Below are 23,310 nucleotides of genomic sequence, written 5' to 3'. Positions count from 1 at the left end.
TGGAGCCCGATAGCAGACGATAATCATAGCTAAAACGTAACAGGCATACGAAGTTACACGGTACTACACCTAACAAATGGAATCTCTCCCAACATCCGTCGCTCCTCCGAAGTAGAGCCTTGTCTAGTCTCAGACTTGATTCAGATCCCTCATCGATACGAGAACTACTAAAACGAGACCCAAAACGAGAACAAACTGGGCTAGCTGACGATAGTTCACTCAGCCTCGCTGCAGCAAAGTCTAAACCTCAATAGGGTACCGTGCGCCAATCGAGTCTCATGCATCGTCCAGCCTCGTGATTACTTTGATCGACTGTATGGCTTCACTACCAAATACCGAACCCACTTCGGGTTGACTTGCACCTGCAATTCTCTGCGCTTGCCGCTTGAGTTCACCTTGGTCTGGAAATAGAGGGGAATTGATCTCAGCGTGGCAATATAGCGCCACCACAGTCAGACACGAGGCCTCCTCACACCGAAAACATCTGCAACACCGCAAAAGCACGCCGTAGCGGCACAGCCAGAAAGCAAAGTCAGCGCAGCACGACTTCCAACCCCTTCCGAGCTGCTTACTCAAACTGCTAGCTAGAGCCACGCCACTCTACGGATTACGCCGCTTGCTTCTCTCGTAAGCACTGATACAATCCCACAAACAGTCATCAACAAATATCCTCACATTGTCACTTCGTGTTACTTCGTATCACGGACGCCGGAGGCGTCATCTATGAGATACCTAGCGGCTCTTAATGCGATGATACGAGCTCGCTGTGGGAAAACTCCGGCTTCCCGTGAAGCAATCAAGGAATTGCGAGTTTCTGCGGGGAGCCCACATTTTCTCCTCAATGCCTCTTGCGAAGCGCAAGGCTGTCGTTTGTGCCTGATTATCAACCAGTGCGCAGCGCAGTCCTGCTTCATTTTCGCTTGTTTATCTGGTGGAGCACCTGAAACATCAAATTCTGACATGGAAGTACGGAGCAGGCAAACACCCCTTTCCATCCTTCGGCCTTCGGAGTACACTCAGCTTCCTGATCCTTCGCCCCTTTTGAGCCACGCCCAACAACGAGAAACGATGGGTGTACCGTATCCCACAGATAGCCTAACGGTCAACCTAGGTAATCACCGGTGGCCCCCACTCAGCCCGCGCCCTGCATTCGCAGATCTTTAGGCCGCTATCTGTGCCGAGAAATCCGCCAGGATGAGGCATCTTATCAGCGGCGGGATTGGGTTCGAAAACGCGCCGCGCGGGGGTGGATTCAGGCAGGATCCTGAGATTATATTCAGCTTCTTTCCTCAAATCGCGGTAACAATCAACTAAATCAGGGGAAGCAAACTGGGTTTGACGTGGGCTGGGGTGAAACTTAACAGGATCAGCTATCTATTGACATACAGTCTTTAGGGTTAGATTCCGGAGTGCGCTGGCCATCATCGACCTAACCTTTACTTTTCGAAAACCCCCCTGAATTCAATCCCAGTCACTACCTGGCGTGTAATCCATAAAGGTTTCGGCGCTCTATGTTCTCCTTCGCGATGCCTGGTTGCGATCTCCAGATTCCAGACCAAATATAGCAAATTTATTCCTTAATCTAACTTTCGTCGACTCGCTCATTGTCGTGCATTGACATCGCTTTCGAGTCTCTCCCGATCAATGTGAGGTGTCTGCTGAGCGTGTGACTGATATCGCGCATTCAAATATGAACAATACAGTTTTTAACAATTCACGTTGTAGTTCTACTTAAAGACTACTGCCTGATCCCAGCTCACATCAACGCTGAGGTTATGGAGCAGGCTTAAGCATATACTCCCTGAGATCCATACCCGAGAGCTCTATAGCCGGCAGTAGATCTCAAAACTCGAGTTACTCCTGAGACTCTTTTTGACGAAGCAAAGCAAATGCGCTTTCTCAAATTCCACTGAAGGCATTGATACAGAAACCCCAGAAGCCCCGAGGAATCGGTCTCTGTTCTCATACACAAGCGAAGGCCCGCTCAAGGCAACTTATCGAAACCCACTCCGTTCTTCAGTATATTATCCTGCCAGCTCATCAACATCATCACCTTCGGACTCACAATGCCACAGAGTAAAACTTACCACAACCCAACCCGGCGTCAAAGCCGTCACAACCTTCACCGTCCCCGCCAATGGTCCCCTCCAAACCGCCCCGGCCTTCCCCCCCAGCACATCCCCCACAACAGCCCTCGCAAACTCCTCCGGCTGCATACTATTCTTCGGCCTATCTCCGCCACTCGCTCTTCTCGAAATCTCGTCTCTAGCCTTATGATACAACGAATCCCCAGGAAGCGTCACATCACCCTGAGACAAGATATTCGTGACCACACTCCCAGTAATCAGCGAAACAACCCTCACCCCAAACGGCTGAAGCTCAAGCCGTAGCGTCTCACTCCAACTCGCCAGCGCTGCCTTCGAGGCATTATATACACTGAACCAAGGGACCGGCATGACGCCGTTAATCGAGCAGATATTGACGATTGCACCCTTGCTCGGAACAACAAGCGGCGCAAAAGCCTGCGTGATAGCTATCGCAGCGAAGAAATTAACGTCGAAGAGCCCTTTCGCGTCTTGGAGGTTTGTATCGAGTGCCGGGTAGACAATCGACTGTCCGGCATTGTTGACGAGGATGTCGAGCTTCCCGTCTGTTTGTTTCCGGACGGTCTCAACGGCCGCGTTGATGCTGGGTTGGTTGGTGACGTCGAGTTCCAAGATGGTTATATTGGGGAGGGACTGCAGGTGCGACATCTTGGAGAGCGAGCGTGCTGTTGCGAAGACGTGCAGGCCTTTTTTATGGAATTCGAGGGCGAGCGCAGAGCCGATGCCGCCGGCGCTGCAGCCGGTTATGAGGACTGTTTGGGTCATGGTGTTTTGGTTCTTGGAGGATGGATGGCAGTGCTGTTCAAGCTGCTGGGTGTCTCGATATTAGGGGTACTCGAGTGTTTTTACGTTGCCGGCTGGCCTTAAAACGTGTCGCCAGCCATCCTGCAGGTGGAAGACGGGTAGGGCGCCTAACCTTGGCTGGCGGGAGCAATCCTCGGAGATGGCGATGGGGTCATCAAAAGCAGAGGCTTCCCTCGCGAGATTGCTTTATGAAGCATAACGAAGATGTTACGGAATGTGGTTGTAAGTAAGGGTGCGCAAGCAAATGGTTGAGAGCGCGGCGAGGGACTACATCCAGAGAGGAGGGTAATCGACGCATCAGTCCACCCAACCACAGGCATTCCAACGCAAATTTCAGGAACTGGGATGCCTTAAAGGACTGAATTATGCCACCTCAAGCTCACCTTCCTCTGTCACTATATGAGCATGATAACAGCTCTTTAAAGGCTCATATCAAGGGTATATGCACCTAGAGCTGTTGATGCTATGGCAACCATCAGCTTCAAACCAACCGATCGTGCCTTCCAAGCTTGTTCCTCTAAGCGCTCCTGCCTAAAGAGACGAGGATGCGCGCGTGTCGCACCTTCCTCTTGAGTCATGCCATATAAAAGGGAAGGAGCGACTTGGCGGACTCGGTCGTACCTTCCTGCTACACAATTAGGAAAGCACGAGGCATGGTGGCACCTTCCTGGGGCCGGGCGCTGTTATAGCTCGGAAGGAACGGCCGGTGAAGTGTCCTTGTATTCTCTGTACGTATACCTAATAGTGCTTTATCTGCGTGTATCACGACAGGCCCTCGGTCTCTCGATCATAAAGATATCTTCGAGTACATTTAATTTGAATGAGCGTTGACAAAAGCCATCATTATACATTAATCTACCTCAAACCCACGATAGAGCTCACAATATACCGTCTACCCGGATATCAAACTCGCCACGCTCGCAATTCCAGCACCAACCGCAACCCCCACACTCCCCTTCGCTGTCGCTACCGTGCCAGATCCAGATCCAGCCCCTTTCCCGCTGATACTCCCCCTTCCCCGTCCACAAGTAAACCCCTGATCGCGGGGTACATCACTCTCGGAGATATTAAAGAACCTGCCCCAGCTCGCAATCTGCCTCGCCCCGTCCACCCTCTGCGTGCCCTGCCCGCCAATCCCCGCAGAGACATCCACGAATAAACTATCTCTTACGAGATTCGCGACCATATCTGCCTGCGGGACTTTGATGCTCCGCAGGTCAAGCATGTTGAAGCACTCGCCGAGGACCTTGTAGGCACGGGCGATGTTGAAGTTTGTCGTGCCTGGCTCGAGGCATTTCGCGAGCAGGTGGCGGGAGACGATGATGGGCATGATGATGCGGCCGAGGAAGCGCGGGGCGGTGGTTGTGACGGTGTGTTTGGTCAGGCAGGTTGCCGGGTCGATTTGGGGTTCTGATGTTGTTGGTGAGGAAGAAACTGGTAGGGCTGTGCGGTAGGAGGGGCAGGCGCGGCAGTAGATTATGTCGCCGTCTGTGGGAATGTTAGTATTATGTTTGCTCCTACTGGGTAAGCAAAGAAGACATACAGTACTCGACCTCCTCACACACATGTCCCCGTAGATGGTTAAACCCAGGCCTGAGAAACGCCATGAAGCCCTCATGGAAGATGACCCCCGAGTTTGGGTCTTGCATCGCCTTGTCCACGCAAAAGCAGAACAGACTCGTATTCCCTGTATTTCTCTTTACAATTATCGAGTCATGCACCGCATGGTATATCACATCCCGATCTGACAAAAGCGGGGTAGAGGATTTCGGGATCTTGAGCTCCTCGTTAAACAGCGTGACGGCCTCATTCTGATCCGGGAAATCGTAGAGATACCTCCGGGCTTGTTTTTTGGAGATGCCGACTTGCGGTGTTTTGTGGATGAGTAGCGCTCCGGAGTCTGTGAAGAGGTAGTACTCTTGTGCGAATGCGTCGTAGAAGATGGGGGGTTCGGCGCAGATGGGAATTGGGGTTGTGAGATCCCAAGGGTGGATGGCGAGGAGGGTTGGATTGGGGGCGTCAGGGTCGGGGATGAATTCAGCGGGGATGTAGGCAAGGGCTGATGCGTTGGATGGAGAGGTTGGTATTGTTTCTGCTGGGAAGAGAAGGTCTGAGTCTGGGGTTGAGATCATGATCGGCGGGGGAGCCGGCGCTGGTTCTGTTGTTGCTGAGGCCATGGTTGGATTGTAGGTTATAGATCTTGGTCGAAGGAACAGTGGGCTACGGGGTTATGGGGACCACCCTGATATATGGATCATCTCATAAGACCCTGCACAAGCTGCCAAGAGCTATCTGAGTCTGTAATCTCTGAATAATAGATAATAGATCTGATTTAGAGTTGACTTCTACTGCACAGTTATTCGGATTTTGGCTCTGTAATCCTGAATAATGACTTAGTCACCCAGGGCTGCGCTATACCAAGCGCTCAGCCTTGTCCGCCAAATGTGCAGGTGCGACCACTTGGATGAAGATTGCATTTTTGCAGAAGGAAGATAGAAGACAAAGTGAGTCTAGCTAAGAGAAGACCTCTCCTTATACTGCCTTAGGGCATAGTACTGATACCGCGCCGCAGTCTTCTCCCGAAAAACTTTTCCATGCCGAATGAATACACCAAAAAGCGAGAGAATGGCACATGCTATAAGTAAAATCGTAACCAAGACCCATTTGATCCCGATCTTATCTTCCCACGGGGTAAGAGCGAAGATGAATGCCGTACTGAACGCATTCCGGATCAGCGTCACGCCTACCAATGCGTCGCCAATAATCTGCTCCCGTCAGTATGCCCAAAGAATAGGGTTAGGGCACTTACATCTTTATACGAGTCCGTCAGGTATGTGATGATAAGGCTGTTGATTGGTGTAACCCCAATATTATACAGAGCCAGACCAACAGCGATAATCGGCCACGGCAGGTGATTGTTCAACCCAATGCCGAAGAGTAGCGCGCCCGCAGGCACAAACAGGAGGAACGGAATAACACACCACAGTCGTGTCTCCGGGTCATAGATGCCATCGCGGCGACGTGAAATATAGACGATCCACCAGTCGCTCAAGGGACCTGTGATGAGTGCGCCGATGGTAACGCCGATCATGCGAGGTAGATGCATGAGGCCGACTTGGTCGGAGGAGAAATTGTATGGCGTTTCGGGAAGGAATGTAGACATGGTTGTTGACATGACATCGCCGAGTCCTACTAGGATGCCGTAGACGAGTGCTGCGTAGGCGATTGCTGGTATTGTGGCTAGAAGTATGAGAGGTTGGTACATGTGACGCATGAACGAGTCTGCGCCAGTAGAGGCGGTGGTAGTGGTGAGGGTCAGGCGTTGCCAATATGTCTTTCGTGGGATGTTCGGGTTTATCGTGACAGCAGTAACAGTATGCGCGACTGCGTTTTCAATCGTCGGATATGCCGCGTGGTAACAGGTATCCTTCGCCGTGTCGATATCTTTGTCGCCCGACTTGCTCATTCCAACTTCTATTTGCCCTTCGGAGGGCTCACCAGCAATGGCATCGTCATCATCCTGAGTCGAGATCATCAAGGGAGAGAATTTAGTCTCTTCGTACCCAAAAATGACAGCAAAGATGGAAACACCAAATATGATTGCATTCCACCACCAGACCCATCTCCAACCCTGCCCACTCGCAACAAAACCCGCAATCAGTGGTCCTAAATAGGAAGAGAGGAGCCACACCCAGACATAGAGCGTGTTCATCCTCCCACGCTGATGGACGAAGAAGACATCCGCGATGGTCATTTGAACAATACTTTCAGCCAGACTAGCGAAGAAGCATTGGAATATATTGATGAGCATAAGGTCCACCACAGTGCGCATCTTAGCAGACCATATGCTCACCCCAAACTGTACGAGCGTGCTGAAGATGTATAGAGGTCGACGTCCGAACTTGAGCGCAAACGGGATGAGGAGAACGGAACCAACTCCAAGAGCAGCACAGCCAGCCGCATAACTGTCGTTCAGTATTGCGTAGCTGAATCCTAGTTCGTCTTGCATCGGCCCCCATGTTGGAGTCGGGGCATTGATGAATTCAGCAACCATTGCCACCCAGAAGCAGACCAGGCCCAGATTCAGGTATTTGCGCCATAGCGGCCAGTTGAGAGGGTCATTAGGGTCGTCAGTCGGTCGGGGTTGGAGGATCAGGTCTTGTCCTGCGGAGGCGCCTTTTTCTTCAAGACGTACTGTACCAGGTGGCCACATGCTACTGCCGCCAGTGTCTTGCTGTGAATCCATTGCGAGACCTCGAATGTAGCAAGATGGATATTCGTGTAGGGATGTAGATGAAGGAAGTGGTGGTATAACAGTGGATAATTATACTCACTTAAAGCAATCAAAGGCCACCTCTATTGGTGGCAGCTTCCAGAAAGGCTGCTTTGAGCAGATAGAAGTGACCAGTGATTTCACCCGATTTCCGGCGCCAAAGAGCTTGATGTTATCTCGGAGATAGGTGCATCTCCAACTTGTCGGCACGACCCGCCAATCAAGAGGCAAGCACATCTCCACCAGGCTCATTCCACCAATAATTTGACTGAAGGGATGAAGATATCTTCGTGCATGCTGAGGGGCGTTGCAGAGAACTGACGAGAGAAGATTAAAGTTGCGAGTTGGCGTCGTTCCGAGTGAGGGTGACTGGCTGTATAGTGCAGGTCAAGTACTAACTTGGTGGAGGCAGCCATTGCGTGCTTGGTGGAGGGGTACCGTACCCCAAGTCTCTCAATTCTCAATATTAGACGCCTCAAACCCTCTCCAAGGCAGCCAAGCACCGATCGCCAGTAATCATGTCGCCAGGACCAACAACCGCTCCAAACGTCGAAGAATCCCTCGCAGGAAATGCCGCCCGCCCTGAGCGATTCGGCTTCCCAAAAGAGGGTCAGTACTCGTTATCATACTGGCTTGGGGGCGTGCAAGGCGATCCATTACTCTACCATCGCACAACCCCGGAGCTGCCTTCGTCTGCTGACATAGTGATCATTGGCTCGGGTGTAGGTTGAGGTCAATAAAACTCTGCAGATCGGCTAACATGTCCAGATGACCGGAACATTGGTCGCTAAATATGCTACCGAAGCCTGGCCGGGTAAGAGCGTGGTTGTGCTCGAGGCTCGCGAATTCTGCTCTGGGGCGACCGGCAGAAATGCCGGGCACTGTAAGCCGGACCAGTGGCGCGGTTTTACTGCATATGAGGAAGCATTTGGGACCGAGCAGGCACTCAAGGTGAGATCATTTTGGATGCGCTGATCCGTACGCTCACATGTAGCAGATTCTCCAAAATGAGCAAGACACATGGTCTGCGTTGGTGCGATATGTCCGCGAAAATAATGTCGACTGTGATCTCTGGGTGGGTGACACGCTTGATGTCCCAGTAACGCCAGAGGTCGCGGCCACAGCGAAGAATAATTTCGAGCGGTATAAAGCTGTTGGTGGCAAGGTCGACCATATCACTGTCACACATGATCCTACAAAGGCGCAAGAGGTTGGTGTCGTAAACTTTCTCGCAACTCACAACTGACGAGTATAGATATCACAAATCAAGGATGCACAGGCTTGCTACGCCTGGCCGGCTTCCACTCTCTACCCGTGGAAGCTCACGGCACATGTTATGCGAGAGAACTTGAAGAAGGGAGTGAACCTTCAGACCCGCACGAGGGTCAGCCAAGTCACTCAGTCCTCCAACTCTCCAGAAGAGTGGATTGTGAGGAGTGATCGCGGCGATATTGAGTGCTCACGGGTCGTCCACGCAACGAATGCATATAGCTCTGCACTTGAGCCGTCATTACGCGGAATAATCAGCCCTACGCCGCACATGTGCGATCGGATCAAGCCACCAGTGAACCTGGTGGGCTCCGGAGGTCTCAAGAACTCATATGGCGTCCTCCTTCCAGACGGTGGCTTGTTCAGTATCAATCCTCGAAGTGATCAAGAAGGCTCGGTTCTTTTTGGCGGCAGCAATCCTGGCCAGCGGGAATTCGAGAGATGGGTGCAAGAAAATCCCAGTCGAGCCACAGATGATGGTCTGCAAGGCTTCAAGTCGGTGACAGAAGCTGTCCAAACGTTTGCAGAGTCCCAGATCAATGGGTGGAAAGCGCAATTTGACAACCACAGCTGGAGCGGCATTATAGCACTGGTAAGCTCTGCTCGACTAGAGGGTTGTGGAGTTGAACACAGCTAACTCTTTTAAGAGTGCAGATGGCGTGCCGTTTGTAGGAGAATTGCCAGGATTACCGGGCCAATGGATATGTGCTGGCCATCATGGACAGTGAGTCTTCCCCTTGTCAAATGCGATCAGATACTGAAGAAGATAGTGGAATGGCGCGCATCTTCACTGCAGCGCCAGGATTAGTTAGGTTGATGGCAGGGGATTCGTGGGCAGAGACGAAGCTTCCTGATGTATACCAAATCACTCCATCGCGGATCAATCGGCTGAAGCAGGTGATTGAGGAAGGTGGAAAGGTCAAATCCCGCCTTTAAGAGGGTGATTTGATGAAACTGTACCTGGTAGATGATGAAGAAGAAGATGATGATGATGATGTATGTGGGGTAGTCTAGGTAGTTGGAGTAAGAAAGCGTTATCGAGGAAGTGAGCACGTGAGTGAGTCAAGCAAGTGACATAAATAGAGTGTTGTAGAGCTTCCCAGACTTTATCAAGTCACTATGCCTCCGACCTCAGGGATTTCCAAAAACAAACAAGGGACACAGCGGATTCGCTCTAGTAATAGAACGTTGATTGCCTGTGTCCACTGCAAAGAAAGAAAACTTAAGGTATGCACGTGTCTTCAAAACAACAATTCACACTAAAAGAGCTGCAGTGCGATGACAGAACCTCTGGTTGTGAAAACTGCCGTCGGTGGGGTGTAGGTCAGTACACCTGAGCATGAGTACAAGTCTTTCTACTACTAACCCGACGCAGTTTGCCTGGTGGAAGATCCGTCAACAAGAAGGCAACATCCGCGGAATTATCTCGAAACCTTGGAGCAGCGCGTGGCTTACCTAGAGAATGTCCTCAAACAGTACCGGCCGGATCTAGCAAATGACCACCTTTCGCCACACCATGCTCCGACTCTAAACCCCACAACCGAACGTCAGCCCGATACACCATCCACCGTATCCAAAGCCCACGCAGACGACGAGAAGCCCAACGAGCTGGACGGATTAGCGTCAAAAGTTGGCTTGTTAAGTCTCAGTGCAGCAGGCGCAGAGCCTCACTATCTAGGGTCCTCTTCGACGTTTGCTTTTGCACGACTAATCAATTCATCACTCCGTCAGGTTGTCTTGCCTCGACCGAATACTGTAGATGCACCTCGCCAAACGGAAGAAGACACACCATGCTCGTTACCCGAGTTTGAGATTGCCATCACGTTGAGTGATGCTTATTTTCGTCATGCTCACCCTCACTATCCCTTTTTACATGAGCCAACGTTTCGGGCATGGGAACAGATGATGCTAGGGTCCACTAACGCTGAGATTATGTTCGATCCTGTTCCGTTATTCTTCCTGAATATGGTTTGTCAGCGGGTCTCTAATTTATTTCGGTGCTAATGGTTCAGGTATATGCTATTGGTGCCCTACTTATACCTACCTCGGGGTACTCTGCAAGGGTGAGTAGAACAAATCGGTGATCGGCCAAGCTGACAGTGTTAGCGCCTGTATATCTCGGCTCAGATGTATATTGACCATATACTTCTGCGTGAAAATCTAGAGACAATACAGGCAATCTTGTGCTGTGCGGTATACTCTCTGCGATCCTCTATAGGGACCTCACACTGGTATGTTTAGCAACCGAGAGAGGTCTTCGCTCATAGATGTAGGAAACTGGCGGGTCTAGCGCTCCGACAGTGTATCGATCTTGGCTACCATTGCAGCTCAAAACGCTTGAGGTACAAAGCTAGTCCACTGCAACTTGAGCTGCAAAAGAGAGCTTTTTGGTGCGCGTATGCTATGGAATCACAAGCTGCCGTTATGCTTGGTCGGCCTCAAGGTATACCCCACCAGGAGGTTGATGCAGAGGTATGTAACTCCACGAATATCTCTTGAAACCTCCGTCTCTGATGGTGCGAGCAGTATCCGACGGACATCGACGATATTGGTATCACAGATACTGGAATCCACGGCATAGCACGGACTCTTCCATCGGATGCACCTACCGTCGTGACCAAAGCTATCCACACGTTTCGTATTCGGCGGCTTCTCGCTCGCATACATAGCACCCTGTACTCTAACAGCTCACCATGTTGCCCAGGCGAACATGACCAGAATTATCACATTCCGCGTCTCCGCACAGAGATTGAGGAGTGGCGCGCCAATATACCAACAACATCCTCTTCGGGAGATGCTCTATCTTTGTTTTCAACCGATGACTGGTTCAATCTAGAGTACAACTACACAATTCTCCAGCTTTACCGAGTGCAAATCGCCGATCATCGGGAGACAGCCCCGGACAGTGTCTTCTTTGACTCACTACAGGCCGCAGAGAGCATTTGCCACAGCTATCGGCGTCAGTTCCTCGGGAAGACAATGAGTTATACATGGACTGCGCTTCATGAGCTTTTTCTAGCAGGGCTAACATACCTCCACTGCTTATGGTCTTCACCTGCCGCGCGCCAAGCCTACCGACAAGGCCAAGTGAGTAGTACATGTACGGACTGCACAATCGTGCTGGTAATCATGGCAGAACGGTGGGATGCGGCGGCACCCTACCGGGATATCTTCGGGATGCTCGCGAACCGAACCATGATGATGATGGACGAAAAGGCAGAGAGCTGGGCGTTACCGATTGCACCCTCGCAGTCGGAGAACGAGGGTGATCAGGAGCTGATGGAGTGGATGGCACATGTTACTAATATGGGGATGGCGGAGGGGTTCGATACACTACTAACGAGCTTTGTGGGAGCCTTTGGTGGTGATGGGCCTATTTAATTTGCCTATGGAGAAGTCCGGGGTGCTCTACCTCTAGTAGGAAGCATTTATGTCCTACGGAAATGCACCTACACTGTGACTTGGTTCGTTTCCGATTACCCGGTCCTCATGGTAATGTGATGATAGCGGTGGCAATGGAAAGGCGCAAGAAAGTTGGCACTATGATAGTATTGGGTAAGCATGAGAAGAGGTGCATATGGAGGAGATGACGGAGTGAGGGGCATGGGTTGCCCGGCGATCAATGCTTTTCAATTCTCAGCTCGGGGCTGAATGACCAGTGACCGACCATCTCTTCAGCATGGCAGTTGTCCAGCTTCTGACATTAATCAGCTATTGCTGTGGTTCTATGCCCCTCGTTTGACCCACGATAAAGTCAATCGCGGAACATTCTGAAGTCTACATAAAAGTTTGCGAATCAGCCCTATGATAAAGCAGTGCCGAGACCCGATCCAAGGTACTGTAGAATGCTACTGCCTGCCACGAGGCTGCTAAGAGGCTCGGAAGAGTGCCGGAGATGAATCATGCTCACCAACGTCTTTGTTTCGTCTGCCCTACGGATGGAGCCTTGATTTTTGTCCCCGCTTACTCTCATTTTGGCCAATCAAATTGTGTAATCTGTAGGCATCAGCCAGCCCTGTTGCGCTCAGGAACGCCCGCCAGCGCAACCTTTAACGGTCTCACATCCTGGAAATTTCACTTTTCTTAATATATTTCTCCTACTTGTCTCTAACTCTGCATTGCGCGACTCAGACTAGCAGGGTTTCCACCGACGTTTAAGCTTGTGCTGTGCTCTCCACAACCCTGGTCATAATAGCCGAGGGATCTCCGCTCGAATAAGCACCGCAGCCTCTCTAACACCACCTCACCGCAAATTCACCTGTCGCAAATACAAGGACCTTTTTTGTACAGGAAGGCGATAATCAATGTACTATTACCATCAACCTCCGCCGCCGCCGCCGCCGCCTCGCCCGTCGAGCTGGAACGGCCCTCCACAATGGCCGCACCCGCCTCCGCCGCAGTCATACAGGTGCGCTGCTCTTGAGCCTCATCCAAGTCGCCAACTAACAGTCACAGCCCACAATATCCTCCTCCAAATTACCCCCCACCAAACCATTACCAACAGCCAAATTACCACCTTGATCCAAGAGACCCCCGATATACCCCATCGCCATATAGTACACCGCCACTACCACCCCGGCCAGCTTCATCTCACGCAAGAGACTACCCAGGTACCACCCCAATATTACAGTCTTCCAGCCAAACTAACCATCCCAGATCATCCACACACCCCAACATCATGGGCCCCTCACGCGAGCCCAGCCCCCAGTCCCAACCCCAACCTCCCTCCCCGCCCCCCAATGGGCTTCCAGCAATTCGGCAACGGCGCGCCTTCAAATTATCAGTTTCAGTACTCGGCATGTACAGGGCGGCGCCGCGCGCTACTAATCGGAATCAACTACTTTGGGCAGCCGAATCAGCTGCAGGGGTGTATCAACGATGTGACGAATGTGTCGGCGTTCCTGCATGAGCGGCATGGGTATCGGCGCGAGGATATGGTCATCTTAACGGATGATCAGCAGAATCCAAAGAGTGTGCCGAATAAGGCGAATATTCTTAGAGCGATGCAGTGGCTTGTTGCGGGGGCGCAACCGAACGATTCGCTTTTTATTCATTTTTCAGGTTGGTTTTCTTATTGAGTTGGTTATGGGAATGTACTGACGTACGATAGGGCACGGCGGGCGTACTCCGGATCTAGATGGCGATGAGGATGATGGTATGTTTCTACCCCTTCATCTTTTACCTAGAGAGAATGAGACGGTTAACAGACTCAGGCTTTGATGACGTGATCTACCCCGTCGACTACCGCACAGCCGGCCACATCGTCGACGACGAGATGCACGATATCATGTTCGTCCCCTTCGCCCTCTTCCACCCTCGCTACATTACTAACTATACCAGGGTCCGCCCCCTGCAACCCGGCGTCCGACTAACAGCCGTCTTTGACTCCTGCCATTCCGGCACCGCCCTCGACCTCCCCTACGTCTACTCAACGCAAGGCATACTCAAGGAACCCAACCTCGCCAAAGAAGCGGCCTCCGATCTCTTCAGCGCAATCACCTCCTACGGCCGCGGCGACCTCAGTGGCGTCGCTCAGACAGCAATCGGGTTCTTCAAGAAAGCTGCGATTGGCGATTCGGCGAGACGACGCACAATGCGCACGAAGACGTCGCCCGCGGATGTGGTGATGTTCTCGGGATCGAAGGATGATCAGACTTCGTGCGTACCCTCCTCTTGAACAGTCTACTCTACCTATTTTATCTAGTGAAGGAAACGAGACGCTAACTAGGGACTGTAATTGCAGCGCGGACACATTCCAAGACGGCGAAGCGCGCGGGGCGCTCAGCTGGGCGTTCATCAAGGTTCTGCAGCGCCATCCGAACCTGAGCTATGTGCAGCTGCTGAACCTGATCCGGGCGGAGTTGGAGGGGAAGTACACGCAGAAGCCGCAGTTGAGTTGTAGCCATCCACTAGGTGAGTCCACTCATCCCGGTCACATCCGACTTATCACTCGGCTTTCTGGGAGACTCAAGACATGGTATACTGCCATTTTCACAAAAGGCTAATTTCCGGGTAGATACCAATTTGTTGTTTGTCATGTGAAGGAAAGAAATTGTATAGGATGGAGAAGAGAGCGGGTTGTGGGGGATCCGCAACGGTTCAGACTCCGAGGCCGCGTCAGTGGTCTCAGCCTCAGACTGAGTCACGCCATTTCGATGTGGTGTGCGATATACCACATAATGTGACAATATGCGTTTCGGAGCATTGAACGAGAAACAGAATCGGTATGAGATAGATGGGCTGCGTCGGCGCTTACCGGAGTTCGGGTACTACGGCCGAGTATATTGCGTGGCCTGGGATATCCACCGCAGCAACCTCAAGAACGATAAAGATAGCTCTAGAATCGCATGTGCAGTCGTACGCAGGCGAACAGAAAGTACGGAAGTCGAGTGCTCAAGTGCAGGAGAAGTCGAGGTTATACTATACGTATGCACCTACGTATACTAGCACGCTTATGCAACTAGCCCGCGTAGCTTCGTATTTAGTGCTGTTTAGTCGACAATGGATGTCTGCACTGATTGGTCAGTAGAAACCAAATCTCTGGAATGGAAGCCACATCTTGAAGAGAAACATGGGTTGCAAACGGAGCTGGCGTGTGCGTCCCGTTGACCATGGTTGAAGGGTCGGGACCGATCACTGTCTCACAGCAGGGACCCATGGGTTCTAACTTTCTCACAAACATGTCTCACTTCGAGGAGACCGTAAGTAGTGTAGATAGTGTAAAATAGTATACTCTTTCCAAACCAATGGTTAATATACGCCACGATCAATAGTTGCGATAGCAGGAACTGTAAAGCGGTTAAGCTTTGTGACGTCACTGTCTGTCTTTACAATTGAACCGGTCAACTTGAACTTCAACCACAACCTGTCCTTACCCCGGACTTGGATTGATACAGAAACAGAAAAGAGTGTATCAGCTGATTCAAATGCGGCTGCCTAGGAAATCGGACTCTCCGCCGCCTTCTAGAATCCAGATGCGTCCGTACAACCAGATCGATTGAGCCGAAAAATGAGTGGCTCTGTCGTGGTACCTCGCCAGCCAGACGTTCCGTCGCACAGACAGCGCATTGCAGGTTCATTCCTGTGATTGAACCCTCCGATATAGGACGAGAGGGTCTGATGATTGATCAGACCGGAGACTCGAAGTCGAGAGAGAGTACGATGGATGTACCCCGGCTCCGACAGCCGCTTGGACTCTGAGTATGCCCATCAAACGGCATCCACCTTTGCGAGTTACAACTCCTGATTCTGATAGATTTTCCCGATTTTCACCCCGTTCTCCGTTTTCGGTCCGACGTTGCGCTCCCCACCCAATCAACATGCTGCATTCCGCACGCACATACCAGCAGCACCCACTGTCCTGTCGGGAGTGCGAGGCTATGCTCGGGCTCATTCTCAGTCAGTCCACTTTTCTTTCTTCCAAGTTCCCCCTCATCCGAAGTTCAAGTCAAACTGTCAAAGAGATGAGGTGAGACTCGAAAATATCTCTCGCCAGCATTGGGGAAATGGTGCAAGGCGGAGATCCCAAGACATCCCTCCCACATCCCCCTAAACTAGCGCTCCCAGCTGCAGTTTCTGACGGTTCACTTGCAGCTAACTTGAGCACGCCACGGAATCCTCGACAGGAGACTCGCTGACCCCCGAGCGCTAAACAAGCGAAATCTTACTCTTGCTCCACTTCACACACTAAATGGTTCTAAATCGATGGCTTGGAAGCGCCACCGCCCACAGCAAGGTCCGCTACGTTTTTTTTAGCATGACAGGGGTAGGTAGACAAGACATCAATGTGAGATGAGGTGAGTTGAGACAGAGACAGAGGGAGAGGGAGAGGGAGAGGGAGAGGCAAAATAAAGGCGATTCCAGGTACAATCCTGCCAGAGTAATCAATCAATGCAACTGTACATATTACAGAGTACTCCGTACTCGTACTCGACTGTAAGAAGATCGGACTCTCCGCAGGTTCCGCAGGGGTACCACGGCGCAGAGCTGCAGCTGTAAATCTCTACGTCTGCCATGCTTTTCTTTGCCTGCCCCAGCGCTTGCCCTGCTCTTATACCGCGTTCTCCTTCGGAGCTGATGAGCAGATGCCCCGACGCGTCCTGCTGATTGGGTCTCCGCCACGTCATTCAGGATTGTGCTCTTGAGTCAGTGTCTGAGACAGTCAATATCGCTTGGCGAGGCAATTTCAGCTTGATGAGACGGTTACAGATATAGGGAGAAGAAAGACGAGAGCATTCAGGAGAAGATACAGAATGGCGGGTGTATATAGCATCGAGTCTAGAGTCTGCACCAGCATGCAGGCTCCCCAGCCATAAATAACAGCAGCAAGGCGAGCACCGATCTGACGGTGGTTCAGGATGGAATGATGGCATCTCCGGCAGTTCCACACCCTCTCCTTGGTCCAGTTTTCTCTTCCTTTTCTTTTTCTTGTCCGACAGCCAGGTAGCTACTTATAATAATAAGATTATCTTATCCCCAGACCATTCTTTCCATCTGATCTGGTCAGTGCTGCCAGTCATCACACTCACCACACTCACCACACTCACCACCACACTCGCTATCCATAACTACATGTACATTTTTAATCAACACCAATAAAACAAACACAACATGCTGTCCTCCTCCAACTCTTCACAGTCGTCCTTTGACAGCCCCGTCAGCCAATACCCGCAACAACATGCGTGGACCATCCTCCCGCGGCACACCAAACTGCCCAAATACCCTCGATTCTACTCAACACCTCTAAACCAAGACCTCCCCGATTCAACCCCGCTGCAAATCTACGGTTTGGAAGAACGCGAGCCCTCCATCTGCGAGAAACCCCGCCGCTTCGTCCGCTTCTCGCGCGCCCTCGACGACATCAAAGAAGACTACTCCCTGCAACCGGACGCCCGCAACACCGCCGCCGCCATCCGCGCCCGCCGCCAATCGACCTTTTCCACCTTTTTCGAAAACAATAACTCCAACCCGACATTGAGCGTGACACCGTCGTCGGGATCGGGGTTCTTCTCGCGGAATAGTTCGGCGGATAGCGACAGTACCCGGTCGGCTTATCCCCCGCCGCCGCCCATTCCCGAGGACGAGCCCATGCGCCCGCTAAGGAGGTTGAGTCGGAGGCTGTCAACGCTTAGCTTCTCCCAACGCAAAGCAAAGTATCGGTCGGGGGGCGCTAGCATCTCCCAGCCGAACCTCATCGGCTCCAGCACCCAGATTTAGTCGCGTCTAAATCTTATGCAGGGGGTGTCAGCCATCGCATGATCGCCCACCTGCAAGGGACGCCAGGAACATTCGAACCATCACCACCCTCAACTATTTTATCGACCTGTCATGTCGCTCATCTCCCTACTATTTAATCGTCCATAACGCCGTTTCATAATATCCCTTCCTTCGGCCACGCTTGCGCTCCTTGCCTTCCTACCTTACCTACTCAACTTGTTCATGCTCGACCCCGACCACCAAAAGCACCACTGCGTTTCCTACTGTTGTTTCTTCATCTCGTCCCAGCCTTTTATCGATTAGCTGCATCCTCGGCGTTGGCACGGTTTCGGTCCTTATATCTCACTTTGTTCCATATGGGTTTGGCTTCTACGGTTCAGTCTAGTCGACTCGATCTTGCCTGTTCTCTGTTATCGCTAATGACTGTACATATCTATCTACAGTGGGGGTGATTGTGATATATCAATGAATTGACCTTTCTTAAAGAAGTCTATCTCTATACATCTATTCTATTTTATCATATCATGTCGCATCCCAATGCATCAGACCAAACAGGACGAAATCAAACTCTAACCCCCTCAAACGGCTCCGCGGGCCAGCCCTGCACCACACTCTCATCATCAACACAATCCCCCGACAGCACCAGCGTATGCTCCAACAAACACGCATCCCTTCCCATACAAGCCCCACTCATCAGCCTCGACCCGGTCCTCAACACACTCCGCTCCCCCACAACAAGCGGATGCAACTCAAACTCCCCGCGCGTATTCAAATGACACACCAGCGACGCATCATCAACCGCCACCCTCGCCCCCAGCGTCACCATATCCGGCTCCGTAAGCAGGATATTCGGATCGCCGTTCGACAGCAGCGAGCAGTCCTTCCCGATCGTCGCGCCCATAAGTCTGTAGTAGGTATTCAGGTACGCCGTTCCGGAAAGCATAGGCAGGACGCCGATCCCGCGGTAGCTATCCTTGATGAGGGCCTCGACGGTGAGGAAGAACTGCCAGCGTTGGTTGTAGGAGGTTTTGTCCCAGTGGTAGGCGCCCTCGGTGCGCTGCCCGATGACCGCCCATTTCGTGAGGATCACGACGGCCGTGCCGAGGATCGTCTGTGTGAAGGTGACGGCGCTGACGACCGCGCAGAAGAGTCCGTAGACGGAGAACGGCTGCCACCATTCGTTGTCGAAGGCGCGGTGGTTTTGTCGCAGGGCGTGTGCGAGGACGAGCAGGCCGGAGAGAACGCCGAGGAGGCGCCAGACCGTCGAGATGATCACCATGAATGTGGAGTATAGGACGATGCCGGGGATGTTGATGACGCGGAAGTTGGCGAGGCCTTGGTAGAAGGCTCGACCGAAGGGTCGGGTTGTGTCGCGCTGCACACTGCCGGCGTTGCTATCGGTGATGCTGTTCGCTTTCATGTCGACCTCTTTCTCGTCGGGGGTGCCGAGGCCGGAGTCGATTTTGTTGACGTTCACGCGCAGCTGGTCTTTCTTCTCGGTCTGGCCACCCGGCGGCGTCACAGCGGAGGGGAACTGGATTGCGTTTCCGCCTTTACTCCCCGTCCAGACGGTATCGGGTGGGTAGAAGCCGTTCCGTCGAAGGAGGGAGCCAGAGCCCACCATCGCCATTTCCCCAACCGTCACTCCAGGCAGAACAACCGCGCGATCACCCAGCATTGCGCCGTCGGCGATCACCACCTTCTCGCGGCCCGAGCCATCAGAGGTAACGAGGTACGAGCGCGATCCGAAAACAACATCGTTGCCGACAGAGACGAGATCGAAATCTTGGATCCCGGGTCCCACGGACGGCCAGTAGATTCGCTTTCCTGCTTTCACGCCAAGCAGGCGTAATGCGACGGAGACAAGCTCGTAGTGCTTGCCGATGAGCCGCGTTAACGGACCGAGACTCCCACCGGGGATGATGCGGAAGAGGGCAGCCTGCCGGACTCTCTGTCTCAGGGACATCTTGCTGACAGGCCCGGTCTTCGACCGGCCACAGACGATATCGAGGATCGTTTTGAAAAAGAGGATCGCAGCGAACCAGACGATCGGCCCGATGACGGCGTAGATGACGCGAGCGAGGATATGCCAGCCTATCCGGCTGGGCACGGTGAACCAGTACACCGTCACGCGGAGCATGTCGTCTCCATCGAGCGGGTAGTGCATGACGATCGGGACCAGACCGGCGAGCCACGGGAGGCGGAAGGCGAATCCCGCGAGGGAGCCCATGGGCTCGATGACGAGGAATTTCCAGAGCCAGTGCGGCGCGGGGATGGAATTCGAGTTGAGGTCTTTGTTTGCTGGGTCTGCGGAGGATGTTTCCCAGCTGGAGCTGTTTGGGCCGAGGTGTGTGTCGCTAGGAAGCATGGAGCCTGGGGCGACGACGGTGCGGAGACCGATGGAGGAGTTTGAGCCGATGGCGATGGGTGAGAGGAGCATGGAGGTATTTCGTTCGACCGCGAAGGGGCGCACGATACAGTTTTCTAACACGACTCCATCACCGAGACTGATGAGGTCGTATTCACCTAGAGAGGCATGTTCGTGGATCGTGACGCCTCGACCGATCTTCACACCCAGAGCACGGTAGTAGAGGACTCGCGTGAAGTCGAAGTAGTTGAAGACGCCCTTGCCGGCGATGCGGACGGCCTTTTGTGCTAACCACCACCGCGTGTGGTAGCTTCCCCACATCGGATACATGCCTGGTTGGTAGCGGCCGCACATGATGGCCCATTTGGAAACGATTCCGGCAATCGGTGCAATGAAGCCGATTGCGATTCGCGCGGCGAGACCGACAAGGACGATATGGATCAGTCTCCCGATGAGCATGTCGTCGAGCGGGAACCGGCGTGCTGTGAGGGACATGATGTACACAAATATCGTCCACTGCAATCCCACGCGAAGCGGGAAGAAGACGAGCATAGGGATAAGCTGGATAAGAAGGACGAGAGGGTTCGTGGAGCTGTGTGTCTTTTCGCAGCCGGGTAGAGGGACTGGTCCCTCGTTATCGGATTTGGCTTTTGCGGCGAGGGAGCGCTCGACAATTGCGGTTATGCTTTCGACGGTGGAATTAAGGAATAGCACGTCGCCAGACAGCTTGATTTCGAATTCGCGGCGTAATGTCGAGATGAGCTTTCCGGCGCTGAGACTGTCGCCGCCGGAGAGGAAGAAGTCTGTTTCTTCGATAGTGTCGTCGATGGATTGGTTTAGGGCTGAGGCGAAGAGAGAACGCACGCGATAGAGAGGGCTGTCTGTATCGGCGGATGCGCTGAGAGAAGCGAGGGCTTCGTTGATGGCTTTTTCGTCGGTGTAGCCGTTGCCATCCAAAGGCAGAGGGATAGGGAGGGTCTTGACACTGCTAGGAAGCAGGTAGCCATGGACAGTCGAACGAAGGGAGTGAATTAGGGTTGCGAGTATAGGAAGAGGCTCAGAGGAGGGATTGAAAAAGATGGCCTGTGGGAAGCCATCAATAGGATTATGCCGCATGACGACCTCTGTACCAGCCAGACGGGCGATATGCTCCTGCACTTGGTTTCCATCAATGAGGCATCTCGTCTGCGGGATCGAGACCGTCAACGCCGTTCCAGACGGCGGGCAAGCAGCCTCGAAATGCCTTTCTGCGATTGGAACAGAGTCACTGAGGGTCTCCATCCCCAGACGCTGTCCGAGCCGAATCCGCTGAAGCTTGTTATTCGACTTCGGAACGCCATCCATGTACACGACGATAGCAGGCCACTTGGGCTGGTGCAGGCGATCCTGCACCGCTTCATGGATCTGCCTCAGATCAGGCCGACTCTTCCCAGCTGGGGTAACAATAACAACCCCAACAGCCTCCTGAAGAACATCATGCGGCGTAGAGAAGGCCAACGTCTCCGAGACGCGCCCAAAGAGAATATTCCCTTCGTCCTGCGCCGCGGAAAGAATCGCATCCTCAACTTCAAGAGGCGAAATAATCTCTCCACCACGGTTAATCACCTCTTTACTTCGTCCAGTGATGAAAAGATACCCCTCGCCATCGAGATGTCCCAGATCACCGGTATCGAACCACCCCGCTGCGTCGAAAACACTCGTATCCAACCCCTTGGCCCTCAAATACCCCGGGAAAACAGGGAATCCGCGCACGCAGATCCGTCCTGTCGTACCGGTACTCGATACTTTACCAGCACCATCCAGAATCGCTACATCAGGACCCACAGGGCGCCCCGACGTTCCAACACGACCGAGATCATAATCCTTCTCCGGCGCCGCGATGGGCGCACACTCCGTCATGCCGTAGCTGGGCAGCACAACACACTGGAACACCTCGCGCAGCTGCACAGCAAGCGTCGCGGGTAAGCCACCACCGGCGTTACAGATGAACCGGATCAGAGACTTGTTGACGGCGTCAGGGCGGTGCTCGGCCTCCGACAGGATCATCTGGTGCATTGTGGGTGTTGCGTAGTACCATGTTGGGCTGTGGGCTTCGACGACGTCCCAGAAGAGGTTTGCGTCGAAGGAGGCGCAGCAGATTGTGCTGCTGCCCGCGAGCATGGGGGCATATAGGCTGCGGACCATTCCGCCGCTGGGAGTTGTTAGTATGAGGTAGAGTGGGAATGGAAAATGGTAAAGGGGCGTACATGTGGTGGAGAGGCATCATGTTTAGACAGCGTGAGGATTCGTCGAGTGCGACGCTGTCTCTTGTGAAGACTGCACTGGCGAAGAGGTTGTATGTTGTGATGGGCACAAGCTTTTTTGTTCCGCTTGTCCCGCTGGTAAAGAGGAGGATTGCGACGTCGTCGGGGTTGTTATCCGTTGCCGGCGCAGCTTCATGTGGAGTTGTGGAAGATGATGTGACAGTAAAGGTAAGATCTGGTTGAGGGTGGAGAGCAAACACAGGTATGTCGTCAAGCTCAACCTTCTCCACATCTGCCTCAAGCATCAAGATCGCATCGGCATGAACAGCCTCGATATCAGCCCTCAGCTGCTCCGGCGCAACAGTCCTTGCCATTGGGACCATGGTATACCGATTCGCAATAGCCAGGCACGCGAGCGCAAGGATCGGCCCATTGGGAAGCATAACCGCAACCCTGGGCTTCTTCCCTTGCCCCTGGCATGGCAACCGCAGGTCGAAAGTTTGTATGAACCGCCGGAGGGAGGAATATGAGATCTCGGTGTTTGTGGACGGGTCGATTAGGGCTGGGCGAGGAGAGTCACGGAGGAGCTCTGCGAAGGATGTATATCCGGCTTTCATCTGTTGCCGGAGACGGGCAATGACTGCGTTCGTAGCTGGGTCCTGTCCGTCACGCGACGTCGAGGGCAGGCTCAGCCAGAGATGCTGGTAGCAGCGGAGGATATCCATGGCGAGCCATGGCTGCTGCGTGAGCTCGTGCGCATGGGTATCAAGCAACGAAGCCAGCCGCTGCAGGGTCTCGGACCCTGAGCCAGATACCTGCGAGGCAAGGCCGCGCACCGTCTGCAACTCGTCTTGCAGCATCTTGATGCCTCAATTGAGTTTGAAGGAATTGGCTCTGGACTGCATTCCGAGTCCGAATCTGGCCGGCTCGACCCTGATATATGTCCTCTGTTCCGAGCCAGATATGTCCCACGTTCCGGGCCAGAGAATTTTCTCTCCCTTGTCCGCTGGAGACAACGATCTACCGTGCTGC

General features: G+C 53.0%; 8 protein-coding genes across 8 annotated transcripts; 4 read left to right on the top strand and 4 right to left on the bottom strand.

Annotated features, from left to right (window-relative positions):
- Positions 1–1,984: 1,984 nt before the first annotated feature.
- BJY04DRAFT_223862 (SDR family oxidoreductase) lies at positions 1,985–2,870 on the bottom strand (the record flags this gene model as incomplete). Its single annotated transcript, XM_073717810.1, has 2 exons — positions 1,985–2,029; positions 2,088–2,870. 2 exons carry the CDS (start codon positions 2,868–2,870, stop codon positions 1,985–1,987), a joined length of 828 nt encoding a protein of 275 aa, XP_073565444.1.
- A 915-nt stretch (positions 2,871–3,785) lies between these two features.
- Positions 3,786–4,819, bottom strand: BJY04DRAFT_201480 (uncharacterized protein). The gene has a single exon (XM_073713081.1). The coding sequence runs from the start codon at positions 4,525–4,527 to the stop codon at positions 3,802–3,804; it is 726 nt and encodes a 241-aa protein (XP_073565443.1). The 5' UTR covers positions 4,528–4,819; the 3' UTR covers positions 3,786–3,801.
- A 337-nt stretch (positions 4,820–5,156) lies between these two features.
- BJY04DRAFT_201477 (MFS general substrate transporter) lies at positions 5,157–7,389 on the bottom strand. The gene is made up of 2 exons (XM_073713080.1): positions 5,719–7,389; positions 5,157–5,674 (listed from the first exon to the last, which is right to left on the bottom strand). The coding sequence occupies exons 1-2, from the start codon at positions 7,153–7,155 to the stop codon at positions 5,420–5,422; spliced, it is 1,692 nt and encodes a 563-aa protein (XP_073565442.1). The 5' UTR covers positions 7,156–7,389; the 3' UTR covers positions 5,157–5,419.
- An 8-nt stretch (positions 7,390–7,397) lies between these two features.
- BJY04DRAFT_201466 (NAD(P)/FAD-dependent oxidoreductase) lies at positions 7,398–9,929 on the top strand. The gene is made up of 7 exons (XM_073713079.1): positions 7,398–7,904; positions 7,951–8,133; positions 8,180–8,392; positions 8,438–9,043; positions 9,099–9,175; positions 9,222–9,774; positions 9,827–9,929. The coding sequence occupies exons 1-6, from the start codon at positions 7,701–7,703 to the stop codon at positions 9,385–9,387; spliced, it is 1,449 nt and encodes a 482-aa protein (XP_073565441.1). The 5' UTR covers positions 7,398–7,700; the 3' UTR covers positions 9,388–9,774; positions 9,827–9,929.
- BJY04DRAFT_211162 (putative transcriptional activator protein acu-15) lies at positions 9,571–11,832 on the top strand (the record flags this gene model as incomplete). The annotated part of the gene is made up of 7 exons (XM_073714361.1): positions 9,571–9,678; positions 9,726–9,774; positions 9,827–10,419; positions 10,464–10,514; positions 10,558–10,682; positions 10,725–10,923; positions 10,978–11,832. The coding sequence occupies 7 exons, from the start codon at positions 9,571–9,573 to the stop codon at positions 11,830–11,832; spliced, it is 1,980 nt and encodes a 659-aa protein (XP_073565440.1).
- Positions 11,833–13,069: 1,237 nt separating this feature from the next.
- Positions 13,070–14,590, top strand: BJY04DRAFT_154592 (caspase family protein). Its single transcript, XM_073708933.1, has 6 exons — positions 13,070–13,512; positions 13,562–13,606; positions 13,665–13,740; positions 13,792–14,109; positions 14,195–14,364; positions 14,468–14,590. Exons 1-6 carry the CDS (start codon positions 13,191–13,193, stop codon positions 14,491–14,493), a joined length of 957 nt encoding a protein of 318 aa, XP_073565439.1. The 5' UTR covers positions 13,070–13,190; the 3' UTR covers positions 14,494–14,590.
- Positions 14,591–17,061: 2,471 nt separating this feature from the next.
- BJY04DRAFT_223856 (uncharacterized protein) lies at positions 17,062–17,667 on the top strand (the record flags this gene model as incomplete). Its single annotated transcript, XM_073717809.1, has 1 exon — positions 17,062–17,667. The coding sequence occupies one exon, from the start codon at positions 17,062–17,064 to the stop codon at positions 17,665–17,667; it is 606 nt and encodes a 201-aa protein (XP_073565438.1).
- A 536-nt stretch (positions 17,668–18,203) lies between these two features.
- On the bottom strand, positions 18,204–23,003 carry BJY04DRAFT_232342 (uncharacterized protein; the record flags this gene model as incomplete). The annotated part of the gene is made up of 7 exons (XM_073719738.1): positions 18,204–19,201; positions 19,238–19,812; positions 19,852–20,665; positions 20,708–20,720; positions 20,760–21,118; positions 21,158–22,226; positions 22,282–23,003. 7 exons carry the CDS (start codon positions 23,001–23,003, stop codon positions 18,230–18,232), a joined length of 4,524 nt encoding a protein of 1,507 aa, XP_073565437.1. The 3' UTR covers positions 18,204–18,229.
- Between the last annotated feature and the right edge of the window lie 307 nt (positions 23,004–23,310).

Source organism: Aspergillus karnatakaensis (assembly GCF_047715665.1).
Source record: "Aspergillus karnatakaensis strain CBS 102800 unplaced genomic scaffold BJY04scaffold_79, whole genome shotgun sequence".
Classification (NCBI taxonomy): Eukaryota; Fungi; Ascomycota; class Eurotiomycetes; order Eurotiales; family Aspergillaceae; genus Aspergillus; species Aspergillus karnatakaensis.
The sequence above is the reverse complement of the archived record's forward strand: the minus strand, read 5'-3'. Positions and strand labels throughout refer to the sequence as shown.